This window comes from Erythrolamprus reginae, chromosome 2 (assembly GCF_031021105.1).
Source record: "Erythrolamprus reginae isolate rEryReg1 chromosome 2, rEryReg1.hap1, whole genome shotgun sequence".
In the NCBI taxonomy this organism is placed as follows: domain Eukaryota; kingdom Metazoa; phylum Chordata; class Lepidosauria; order Squamata; family Dipsadidae; genus Erythrolamprus; species Erythrolamprus reginae.
The window spans coordinates 26,590,788-26,604,109 of record NC_091951.1 but is presented as its reverse complement, the minus strand read 5'-3'; the positions used below and the strand labels follow the sequence as shown (position 1 = coordinate 26,604,109).

General features: G+C 43.6%; 2 protein-coding genes across 2 annotated transcripts in view; both read right to left on the bottom strand.

Annotated features, from left to right (window-relative positions):
• Positions 1–631, bottom strand: part of LOC139159269 (zinc finger protein 850-like) — a 34,572-nt gene extending 33,941 nt beyond the window's left edge. Inside the window, exon 1 of the mRNA XM_070736604.1 lies at positions 464–631. The gene's annotated coding sequence lies outside the window, so the exon portion shown is untranslated. The remainder of the gene's footprint in view (positions 1–463) is intronic.
• A 5,661-nt stretch (positions 632–6,292) lies between these two features.
• LOC139159268 (zinc finger protein 208-like) overlaps positions 6,293–13,322 on the bottom strand; it is a 42,258-nt gene continuing 35,228 nt past the window's right edge. Inside the window, exon 12 of the mRNA XM_070736603.1 lies at positions 6,293–8,765. Coding sequence (XP_070592704.1) covers positions 7,206–8,765 — 1,560 coding nt within the window. The 3' untranslated portion in view covers positions 6,293–7,205. The remainder of the gene's footprint in view (positions 8,766–13,322) is intronic.

Genomic DNA, 13,322 nt, shown 5'->3' with positions numbered 1-13,322 from the left:
TCTCATTGATTATTTTATCCTATCCTATACTCTACTCTATTCTTTCTCTAATTCTATTTCCTCGAAGGTGTCCTCTATTACTTTCATTGTGCGTTACTGTGTATTGGACAAAATAAATAAATAAAATAAATAAATAAAATATCTGTCGTGCATCACCTGCCTCTTATGTAACAAAGCGAAAGAAATGTATAAATATATGTTCAGGGCTCCTTCTTTATTCAGCTGAATAAATGCGTTGGCTATGTCAACATACATACACACTTGGACTCCTGCCTTTTATTTCACTGAGCTACATCTGTCAATCACAGTTATGTTATGGTAAGGTTGGTGGCCAATAAATTTGGGAAGCAACCTGCAGCAGCAGCAACTGACATGCTTCAGCCCAGTTGCTCCTCCAGGCCGTGTAGGAAACCGTACAGCCCGACTTGGGCCCGGACTCTCCTCCCACCTGTCCCCAACTCACCTTCCAACTGCCGCTACGATCCTTGGAAGAGCACAAAAGCCGCTCTGCACAGAAGCTTCCTCCCATCAGCCTTCCGGTAGAGGAAGTTCCTTTGCGCTCCACCTTTTCTCCCGTACTTTCTAGCAATGCGGTGTCGGTATCTTTCTAGGCATAGATGTTGCCTGACCGCCATCTAGCGACAGGAGATGGAAAAACACGCTTTTCTAATCTCTACCAAGGCGTTTGGAAGATGTTTTCACTGATTACATGGGTAGTTTCGGACTCCTAGCAACCGATCTTTGCAATTGAGCCAAGTGAAATAGTGAAAAGTGACGTTACTTAGCTTCGGTTTTGGCTCCTTTGGGCCAGCCTTGATGCCTGGCTTGCAGTTTCCTTGGCAAAGGCTTTTGGAATGGGTTTCCCTCCCCACCTCTTTCCAAAGCTGGAGAGGACTGGCCAAAGTTGATGCTTTTGCCCTTCTCTGTCTGTGTCTCTAACCTGGTGCCTCCATCACTATACCGAACTTGATCTTCTTCCTCCCCACAAAATTGGCCCATTGAACTGTTCCTGCTGCTCCAACAGCAAATTCAAGGCTGCAGCTTTAAAGATCAGTCAATCAGGAAAGAGGTAGAAGGGACCTTGGAGACTAGAAATGCCCCAATTTTTGACTTTTTTTTTGGTTTGCTATATTTGTTAATGAATCATTGCAGTTGTTAAATTTGTGACACTATTGTTCAGTGAATCTGGTTTCCCCATTGTCTTTCCTAGTTAGCAGGTCACGATCCTCATAAATATGAGCCAGTTGCCAAGCAGCTGAATGTAGATCACATGACGATGGGAGTGCTACAAAAGTCAGATGACTGTGTTTAAGTATTGCCCAGAAGATCATATGCTGCAACGTCCTTCCAGTCAATGACTACTTCAGCTTCAACCGCAACAACACAAGAGCACACAACAGATTCAAACTTAATATTAACCGCTCCAAACTTGACTGTAAAAAATATGACTTTAACAATCGAGTTGTCGAAGCGTGGAACTCATTATCGGACTCAATAGTGTCAACTCCCAACCCCCAACATTGCTCCCTTAGACTCTCCACGATTGACCTCTCCAGGTTCCTAAGAGGCCAGTAAGGGGCTTATATAAGTGCACTGGTGTGCCTATCGTCCCCTGTCCAATTGTCTTTCCTTATCTCATATGTCATATATATTCTCTCCTTATCTATCTATCTATCTATCTATCTATCTATCTATCTATCTATCTATTATATATATATATATCATGTATATTCTCTCCTTATCTCTTATATCATATATACTCTCTCCCTCCCATCTACTTCTCTTCTTTTTACTTTCTATCGTCATATATATTACCGTACTTAATGTCTATTCTCTTCCATATGTATTGCATATTGGACAAAGAATAAATAAAAAATAAACAAATAAAACCCTCTGAGGATCAGAGGTGGCATTCAGCAGGTTGTGACCAGTTCTGGAGAACTGGTAGCAGATATTTTTAGGTCGGAAAACCAGTAAATATCACTTCTGACTGGCCCCTCCACCATGTATTCTCTGCCTCCTTAGTCACAGCTAATCAGGAAGGAATGGGGATTTTGCAGTAACCTTCCCCTGGAGTAGGGAGGGAATGGAGATTTTACAGCAGTGTTTCCCAACCTTGGCAACTGGAAGATATTTGGACTTCAACTCCCAGAATTCCCCAGCCAGCGAATCCCCATTCCTTCCCGATCAGCTGGGACTAAGGAGGCGAATGCTGGCTGGGGAATTCTGGGAGTTGAAGTCCAAATATCTTCAAGTTGCCAAGGTTGGGAAACACTGTTTTACAGCATCCTTCCCATGCCACACCCACCAAACCATATCCACAGAACTGGTAGACAATCCCACCACTGTTTGAAATGGCCCTGCACCACAATAATTGGGGAAGTTTGTTTCCGAACTTCCAGTTGGCCCATTTGGTTGTATTTCAGTCTCTCCAGGCTTCTGGGGGAAAGGAATCCTCAATCTTATTGTATTGGCAGTTCTGTGTTTGCAAAAAGCTCAAAAGGATTAGGGGGTAGTGATTTCTGACAGTCTCAAAATGGGTGAACAGTGCAGTCAGACAGTAGGGAAAGCAAGTAGAGTGCTTGGATGCATAGCTAGAGGTATAACAAGCAGGAAGAGAGAGATTGCGATCCCGCTGTATAGAGTGCTGGTGAGACCACATTTGGAATACTGTATTCAGTTCTGGAGACCTCACCTACAAAAAGACATTGATAAAATTGAACAGGTCCAAAGACGGGTTGCTAAAATGGTGGAAGATCTTAAGCATAAAACTTATCAAGAAAGACTTAATGAACTCAATCTGTATAGTCTGGAGGACAGAAGGGAAAGGGGGGACACGATAGAAACATTTAAATACGTTAAAGGGTAAAATAAGGGAAGTATTTTTAATAGGAAAGTGAACACAAGAACAAGGGGGCACAATCTGAGGTTAGTTGGGGGGAAAAGATGAGAAGCGACGTGAGAAAATATTATTTTACTGAAAGGGTAGTTGATGCTTGGAACAAACTTCCCGCAGACGTGGTTGGTAAATCCACAGTAACTGAATTTAAACATGCCCGGGATTAACATATATCCATCCTAAGATAAAATACAGGAAATAGTACAGTGGAACCCCGACATAAGAACTGCTCTACTTAAGAGCAACTCGAGATAAGAGCTGGGAGGGGAGAGATATTTTTGTTCTACTTACAAGCCCAAATTCGAGATACAAGCGCCAAGGAGCTGTCTCCTGAAGCCAAACGCTAACTTCCGCGTTCGGCTTCAGGAGACAGCTGCGAAGCGGCGCGCGTGTTTTAAAAGGTTGCAGCCGGCCTGGGGGGCTCGGGGGGGGGGGTGCTTGCAGCTTTCTTTCTTGCTCTTTTTCTTTCTCTCTTTTACCTTCCCTTCCTCTATTTCTTCTTTTCTTTCTCCTTCCCACCTTCTTCCCTCCCTCCCTCCCTTCACTCATTCCTCTCTTACTCTCCCCTTTCATAAGTTTCCTTGCTTCCTTCCTCTGTTCCTGTCCCTTCCCCCTTTCTTTCTTTCTTTCTTTCTTTCTTTCTTTCTTTCTTTCTTTCTTGCTCTTTTTCTTTCTCTCTTTTACCTTCCCTTCCTCTATTTCTTCTTTTCTTTCTCCTTCCCACCTTCTTCCCTCCCTCCCTCCCTTCACTCATTCCTCTCTTACTCTCCCCTTTCATAAGTTTCCTTGCTTCCTTCCTCTGTTCCTGTCCCTTCCCTCTTTCCTTCCTTCCTTCCTACCCTCCGTCCATTCATTCACCCATTCCTCTCTTGATCGCTTAAAGCCGGTCCCTGGTGCAAAAAGGGTTGGGGACCTCTGTCCTACAGGATTGGGTGGCAGAGAAGTTGAACATATGTAAATTTAAAAGTTTAAGAAAGTTTACAAGTTAAGTGAAAGAAACTTCATTATTCATTTATATGTACATGTACATTTCTTCATTAAAAACATGTCTTTCTGCATAATTTAGACTAACTTTGTGAGTTTTTTGAGGGCTGGAACCAATTAAAATTATTTACATTAATTCCTATGGGGAAAAGTCATTCGAGATAAGAGCTGCTCGACTTAAGAGCGCAGGTCCGGAACGAATTAAACTCGTATCTCGAGGTACCACTGTATAAGGGCAGACTAGATGGACCATGAGGCTTTTCCCCCTGCCGTCAACCTTCTATGTTTCTTCTATGAATAATAGGAGCAGATTGGGGCAGGTTATGAAAAGAATAGATATGGATTATTTAATAATGTATGTGTAGCTATGTATGTTTTTTGTAACATTGGTAGGTATATACATGTAATTTAAAATAAAAACCTTCTGCTAAAAACAAAAGAGTGCCAAAACCATCACCCTTACAGTTAGACATTTACTTAGAAAAAAAGTTTAAAATGAACAGCTTTAAAATAGTAATCAACTGGGGAAACGAGGTTCCAAAGGGTGGGTATGATTATAGGAAAGGCTCTTGTCTCAAATCCCATCATGCTGTCACTTCATCCAAAATTAAATTTTATTTATTTGTCAAGTACGTATCGGTAGTATACAAAGATATAAGAATGTTCACATACATGAAATTTGTACTAATAGAGAAACGTTAAGAAAGGGACAGTAGGCACACAATGCACTTATGCACACCCCTTATCATGATCATTGTGATCATAATGAGGATGATGACAATGAAATCCTATTTTGTTATTGACTTGGGAGACATGACGTCTGTGAAAAAAATTCAGGTGCTCAGGCATGAAAATGTGCCGCTCAATCACTATACTTTTCCGCACACACCGAAAAAAAATTTAGAGAGAACATTGCTGTAAGGCAGAACAGCCTTTATATGTGAAATTTTACACTGCTTTTATCACTGTCTTAACTCCCCCCCCCCAATGTATTTGCTATTCATATTCATTGCTCACAGTCACTCATGCCCTCATCACCTCGAGGTTCGATTACTGCAACGCTCTCTACATGGGGCTACCTTTGAAAAGTGTTCGGAAACTCCAGATCGTGCAGAACGCAGCCGCGAGAGCCATCGTGGGGCTTCCCAGATTCGCCCACGTATCTACAACACTCCGCAGTCTGCATTGGCTGCCGATCAGTTTCCGGTCACAATTCAAAGTGTCGGTCATGACCTTTAAAGCCCTACATGGCATTGGACCAGAATACCTCCGGAACCGCCTGCTACTGCACAAATCCCAGCGGCCGATAAGGTCCCACAGAGTTGGCCTTCTCCGGGTCCCGTCGACTAAACAATGTCGTCTGGCGGGCCCCAGGGGAAGAGCCTTCTCTGTGGCGGCCCCGGCCCTCTGGAATCAACTCCCCCCGGAGATTAGAACTGCTCCCACCCTCCTTGTCTTCCATAAACTACTTAAGACCCACCTATACCGCCAGGCATGGGGGATTTGAGACACCTTTCCCCCAGGCTTATTATAATTTATGTTTGGTATGTATGTGCTGTTTGGTTTTTAATTATGATAGGGTTTTTAGTTTTTTTTTAATATTAGATTTGTGCCTGTATAATACTGTTTTTATCGTGTTGTAAGCCACCCCGAGTCTTCGGAGAGGGGCGGCATACAAATCTAATAATAATAATTATTATTATCCCACTTGCATGCCTTGTTCTTGACACAATCTAAACAGACATGCTTGGCGCACTTAATCTCTGGAAGTCTTAGGGAATAAAGAATGCTGAATGCCTCTGTTTCACCCCAGGAGGAAAAGGCCGCGGCTCATGGCATGTTGCATTTCTATCATCTACCATCCTAAAAATGAAAAGAACACTCCCAAAAGATGTTTACATAATTGCACAATTTCAACAAAAATAAATATCCCGCAATTTTTTACGCTGAAGGCCCGATAGATACAGTGTTCCCTCGGTTTTCACGGGTTCGAACTTCGCGAATAGCCCATACCACGGTTTTTCAAAAAATGTTAATTAAAAAACACTTCGCGGGTTTTTTTCTATACCATGGTTTTTCCCGCCCGATGACATCATACGTCATCGCCAAGCTAATAATTTTTGCAAATAAATAACAAAAAAAAAAGATTGGTAATAAATAATTATGTTTATAAATATCAGGATCACTGTCTTATTCAATGGTGAGTACCAGTAATAATGGTGAGTAAATGGTTGTTAAGGGAAATGGGAAATGGTAATTTAGGGGTTTAAAGTGTTAAGGGATGGCTTGTGATACTGTCCATTGCCAAAAATGGTGTATTTACTTCCGCGTCTCTACGTCGCGGAAATTCGACTTTCGCGGGCGGTCTCGGAACGCATCCCCTGCAAAAATCGAGGGAACACTGTATTATCAAAGTAATACGCTCCAACTTTTTATTTCCTCTTCCCCATCTAATACAATTACATATTTGCCTTAAAAATGTCAGGCAAATACTATTTAATTTAATAAATTTAAATAGTCAATTTCTCACCTAGACTAATAATAGGACACTCGATAAAAAAATTTAGCCTTCTCTAAACTCAACATTTTGGCTCTCATGTGGATTTTCTTGTTTACGGTAAGGGTGGAAATGTTTCCTGGAGAATCGCCCACATTCAGGGCACTAAAATGTTTTTTTCCCTTTGGGTATATGAACATGATTTATAAGGTTAACCCTAGTACAGATGTAACTCTACCTAAAAACGCCACTACTTATTAACTTTTTTAGATAAGCACCATGTGTTCAAGATTTTTTTGCCTCTACCCAAGAACCATTTTCCACTTACAAACCCGAGCCTCCAAAAATGTAACTGGAAAAGGCAGGGAGAAGTGGGGCTTCTTTAGGAATCTCCTGGGAGGAAACAGGGCCAGAAAAGGCGTGGAGAAGCCTCCATGGGGCCTCTCTAAGAATCTCCTGGGAGGAAACAGAGCCTCCAACCTCCCTGTGGTCTCCCCAATCGCATGCATTATTTGCTTTAACATTGATTCCTATGGGAAAAATTGCTTCTTCTTACAAACTTTTTTACTTAAGAACCTCGTCACGGAATGAATTAAGTTCGTAAGTAGAGGTACCACTGTAGTGAGATTTTTCCCACAGACCGAACTGTGATATTCTGCCGGTTTGCCCTTGTTCAGTTGAACTGGTACTGGAAGCGTCAGGCTCCGCCTAATTGCCCAGATGTCATCATGGGTGCTCTGCAGATGTGCAGAAGTGGTCTGCAAGAATGTTCACTTTCCCAAACCAAGTGTGAAGATAATGGAATACCACTAGTAGTCTGGACACTCATACAGCTTTCCTACTGTGTGTCCTCTGGTGTTTAACCAGGCAGGAATTATGACTGAAACTTTTCCCACAGTCAGGACATTCAAAGGGTTTCTCTCCTGTGTGAGTCCTCTGGTGTGTCACCAGGCTGGAACTCTGACTGAAACTTTTACCACACTCAGGACATTCAAAGGGTTTTTCTCCTGTATGAGTCCTCTGGTGTGTCACCAGACTAGAATTCAGATTGAAACATTTCCCACACTCAGAACATTCAAAGGGTTTCTCTCCTGTGTGAGTCCTCTGGTGTCGAACCAGGATGGAATTATGATTAAAACGTTTTCCACAATAAGGACATTCAAAGGGTTTCTCTCCTGTGTGAATTCTCTGGTGTTGAACCAGTCTGGAATTATGACTGAAACATTTCCCACAATCAGGACATTCCAAGGGTTTATCTCCTGTGTGAATCTTCTGGTGTTCAATGAGGTTGGAATTTTGATTGAAACATTTTCCACAATCAGGACATTCAAAGGGTTTTTCTCCTGTGTGAATCTTCTGGTGTTCAATGAGGTTGGAATTTTGATTGAAACATTTTCCACAATCAGGACATTCAAAGGGTTTCTCTCCTGTGTGAGTCCTCTGGTGTTGAACCAGGCTGGAATTCTGTGTGAAAGTTTTCCTACAGTCAGGACATTCACAGGGTTTCTCTCCTGTGTGAATCCTCTGGTGTTTCATTAGGCTGGAATTGTTACTGAAACATTTACCACAATCAGAACATTCAAAGGGTTTCTCTCCTGTATGAATCCTCTGGTGTTGAACCAATCTGGAATTATAACTGAAATGTTTCCCACAGTCTGGACATTCAAAGGGTTTCTCTCCTGTGTGAGTCCTCTGGTGTTTAACCAGGTCGGAATTATGATTAAAACATTTCCAACAGTCATGACACACAAAAGGTTTCTCTCCTGTATGCATCCTCTGATGTACCAGTAGTAGGGAAATCCGACTGAAAAGTTTCCCACAGTCAGGACATTTAAAGGGTTTCTCTCCTGTGTGAATCCTCTGATGCTGAACCATGCTGGATTTCTGACTGAAATATCTCCCACAATGAGGACATTCAAAGGGTTTTTCTCCTGTATGAGTCCTCAGGTGTTTAACCAGACTAGAATTCAGATTGAAACATTTCCCACAGTGAGGACATTCAAAGGGCTTCTCTCCTGTGTGAATCCTCTGGTGTTGAACCAGGCTGGATTGTTGAGTGAAACCTTTCCCACAAAGACATTCATAGGGTTTCTCTCCTGTGTGAGTCCTCAGGTGTTTAACCAGACTAGAATTCTGGCTGAAACATTTCCCACAATCAGGACATTCAAAGGGTTTCTCTCCTGTGTGAATCATCTGGTGTTGAACAAGGTTGTAATTTTTATTGAAACATTTCTCACAATCAGGACATTCAAACAGCTTCTGCTTAGTGTCATTCCACGTTGCCATGCTCACTAAAGCATTTACTGCATTGGGAACATTTGTAGGGCTTCTCTCCTCTATGGATCCAAGTACCACAACAGAGTTGTTCTCTTGTTTTCTCTTTGTCTGTAAGATTCAAATAAAAGTGTATCTTTAATTGATCATAAAATGGTCGCAAGAGATGAGAAAAAAAGTTTGTGTTACAATCAAATAGCAAACATGCCACAATGTTCCAATAACTTCTTACATTAATCATGATTCATTTGACACATAGAACAGGGGTCGACAAAGTTGTTCAGAATCTAGGAGCCAGCCAAAAAATTTAGGAGCCAGAATTTTTTTAAAGCAAACTTGGTTTTTTGCCGAGTCTCCACCTGACATCGCTTTCACCCCCTCCCCCCCGGCGCAGGCCTGGCTCCGCCGAGCCGGCTCTGCTGTACTCCCGTCGGGATCCGAGGGGAGACCGTTAGTCAGAAACCGAAACAGAGAAGAAGGAAAGGGAGACCGGGCCGGGGACGCGGGTGAGGGGGGGAGGGGTTACTGGTCGGAAGTCACCGCGCACGCGGCCGGAGGAGGAATGAACAAAACCAAAAACAGGTGTGGGCTGGGGGGGGGTTTCTTATTATTTGGATGCTTTTTACCATATGCTTCAAGAATCACCTCTCTCTCTCTTTTGTTTCTCTCTCCTCTCATTCTCTGCCTCAATCATTTTATCATTTCTCCTTTTTTCTCCCCTTTTTGTTCTCATTTCTCTCACTCTCCTTTCCTCTCCCTATCTGTCTTGCTTTCTCTCTCTCTTGCTATCTTTTTCTCTCTCTTGTTCTCTTATTTTCTCTCTCTCTCTCTTGTTCTTTCTCTCTCTCATGCTTTCTCTCTCTTGTTCTTTCTCTCTCTGTTGTTCTCTCTCTTATTTTCTCTCTCTCTCTCTCTTTCCTTTCTCTCATTCCCTCTTTCTCTCTATCCTTTCTATCTCTCACTCTTTCCTTCTCTCCCTCCCTTTCTCTCTCTTTCCATTCCCTCTTTCTCTCTATCCTTTCTATCTCTCACTCTTTCCTTCTCCCCCTCTCTTTCTCTCTCTTTCCTTTCTCTCATTCCCTTTCTCTCTATCCTTTCTATCTCTCACTTTTTCTTTCTCTCCCTCCCTTTCTCTCTCTTTCCTTTCTCTCATTCCATCTTTGTCTCCTGGGGCTGACTGCGCCTGCCCTGCACCCCCCACCACGGAGGGAAAGCATTTGGCATCGGCACCGCCAAACCCCCCCCCCCTCCACAAGCAGCAAAAGCCTCTGCGACTGAGCCGGAAGGCAAACGGTGCACCCCGCCGCTTAGGCTTTTGCTGCTCCTGGGGGGGGGAGGATTTTCTCCTCCCCGCCCCCCCGGCAGCCAAACGTCGCTGGTGCAGGAAAGCAGCGTGTTAAAAGGCGCGCTGCTTTCACGGAAAACAAACCCGGCTTTCCTGGCAACGGAGGATGACAAGCAGGAAGAAGCGGGGTGGAGCAACGCCAGGCTCAAGCAGGCAGCTTCCGCGCGTTTCTTTCAGCGGAAGAGGAGGAGAGGGAGCGGATCGGGTGGGTGGGGGCAGCGCCTTCTACTGCCGGCGCCTCCCCGCCCCCGCCCCCCCCAGGCAGGCAGGGGAATGGGAACTGCGCGCCCATGGAAAAGGGCACGCAGGGGGGTATTTTGGGGTGTGCGGGTAGCGGCGGCGGGCAATAGCCGGGGGGCGGCTTCTGCAAGTGGGAGCTCCAGGGCTGAAGCCTCAGCCCTGGAGCTCCCACTTGCAGGAGCCACCTCGCGGCACACCTGGCCATGTCTCGCGGCACACCGGTTGAAAAACACTGCTGTATACACATACAGTACAGCAGGCAACATTTTCTAGGCGCCAGACAACATTTTCTAGGCGCCACTGGCGACCAGGCGCCTGGGTTTGTCGAACCTTGACATAGAAGACTACCGAGATCCAAGTTTGAATATCTATTCATTGATGAAATTCACGTGTTGATTTTGTCAATCACAAAATCTTAGCAGCGAAAAAGGTCAAATATAGTCAAGTAACATAGAAAGTACACCCTCTTCGAGTTCAATGGTTTTACTTACAAGGTGTGTTCCAAAAGTAATGCAATTTTTTTAAAAAAAGTAATTTATTGAACAGATTTGCACAAACACTTAAAATTCTTCAAAGTACTGTCCTTGGGCCTCTACACATTTTTTCCAGCGACTCTGCCATGACCTGCACATGCCCTGGAAAGCGTCGTCGCGGACCTCTCGCAAGGTCTTCGTCACGGCTGATTGGATCTCTTCTATGGACAAAAAACGCGCCTTGCAAGTCCACGAGTTCCTGGCAAAACACCAAGTGTGTCACTGCCCCTATAGTCCTGACATCGCCCCAGCAGACTTCTTTTTGTTCCCAGCCCTGAAAGGAACCTGTTTTTCGTCCATAGGAGAGATCCAATCAACCGTGACAAAGACCTTGCGAGAGATCCCCGAAGATGCCTTTCCGGGCGTGTATCGGTCATGGCAGAGTCACTGGAAAAAATGTGTAGAGGCCCAAGGACAATACTTTGAAGAATTTTGTCTGTGCAAATCTGTTCAATAAATCATTTTTAAAAAAAATAATTGCATTACTTTTGGAACGCACCCCTGTATCAGAACCTGGATACTGCACGAGTCAAAAAGAGGGCTGTGAAAATATTTACGGACCCCTCGCATCCTGGACATAAATTGTTCCAACTCCTACCCTCAAAACATCGCTACAGAGCACTGCACACCAAGACAACTAGACAAAAGAACAGTTTTTTCCCGGACGCAATCACACTGCTAAACAAATAATTCCCTCACCGTTGCCAAACTATTGGGTGCATTACTATTACTATTAGGCAGCACTACTCTTACTATTAGTCTCTCTCACTGTTCCTAGCACCCATCTCCATCCACTTATGACAGTATGACTGTAACCTGTTGCTTGTATCCTTACGATTTATATTAATATTGTTTCCTGATTACTTATTTGCATGCTATGACAATCACTGTGTTGTACCTCATGATTTTTGACAAATGTATATTTGGTTTTATGTACACTGAGAGCATATGCACCAAAGACAAATTCCTTGTGTGTCCAATAACATTTGCCCAGTAAAGAATTCTATTCTATCATAAATATAATTGAAACAGAACAGAAGATACTAACAGAATTGGAAGGGACCTTGCAAGTCTTCTAATCAAACCCCTGCTGAAGCAGGATGGGGTGATGGGGAATCTATGGCATGCGTCCACAGGTGGCACGCGGAGCCACATCAGGAGGGACAACGTGGTCTAATAGACCATGCTCAGAGCGCTCGGATTGAGGAAGAGGGAGTAAGACTGAGCGACTGGTGTGGAAGTGCCTGGAAAGCCTCGGGAGCAGGGGGAATTATTGAAAGCCCCCCTACATCATCAGAACAACCCCGAGAGGCCGGAGAGCAGCGAGGAGACGAAATAACATCTAAAAAGCCTGCTCGGATGGTCGAATGGGGATAATTGGAAGCGGAGAAGATGACCAAGAACCCTCCTGGACACCAGAGGGCAGAGTCACTGAAGTGGCTACATCCAAGGCTTAATTTTAAAGGCAAGGGGGACAGATGCAGAGGCAGAGATTTGTTGTCACAGTTGGAGATGTGTTTTCTGTGGAGGAATCCACATTGTTGCCCTGGGACTGGAATTAATCTGATCTGATCCCTTCAGATCAGATCTGGTGGCCTAGAGGTTAATTCTCTGCCTTACAAGGCTGAAGCCCCAGGATCAAATCCCAGTAAGGGTATGGCTAGCTGATGAGGCCAGAACAAGGCCGAAATAGCGCTACCCTAGTCTCCCTTAATTTTAAAAATTCAGCAAAAACATGTGACACATACAGAACATAGTTTGTTGGCTATGAATAAATTAACTGCCCTGAAATGGCCCTGGGTTGGGCCTAGAGGCAAAAAGGAGCTGTGATGTTCCTTCAATATACCAGGGTGATCCAACAGAAAAAACATGTGTATATATGTGTGTCGTTTGGTGGGCTCCAGGGGAAGAGCCTTCTCTGTGGTGGCCCCGGCCCTCTGGAACCAACTCCCCCCTGGAGATTAGAACTGCCCCCACCCTCCCTGTCTTTGGTAAACTACTCAAGACTCATTTATACCACCAGGCATGGGGGAGTTGAGATAGCCCTTCCCCCTAGGCCATTACAAGTTATGCATGGTATGTTTGTGTGTATGTTTGGTTTTATAATAGGGGTTTTAGTTGTTGTTTTTATTATTGGATTGTACATGTTGTTTTTATTATTGTTGTTAGCCGCCCCGAGTCTACGAGAGGGGCAGCATACAAATCCAATAAATTATTATTAATTATTATTATATACTCATTTTCAATTCAGCAAAAATATGTTACACGCAAACGCAGATAAAATCTATGAAAACAAATACATACACATACATACATACTGCTCAAAAAAATAATTAAACAAAAATATAACTCCAAGTAAATCAAATTTCTGTGAAATCAAACTGTCCACTTAGGAAGCAACACTGATTGACAATCAATTTCACATGCTGTTGTGCACATTCAACTTTGTACAGAACAAAGTATTGAATGAGAATATTTCATTCATTCAGATCTAGGATGTGTTATTTGAGCGTTCCATTTATTTTTTTGAGCAGTGTATATATACTGTAC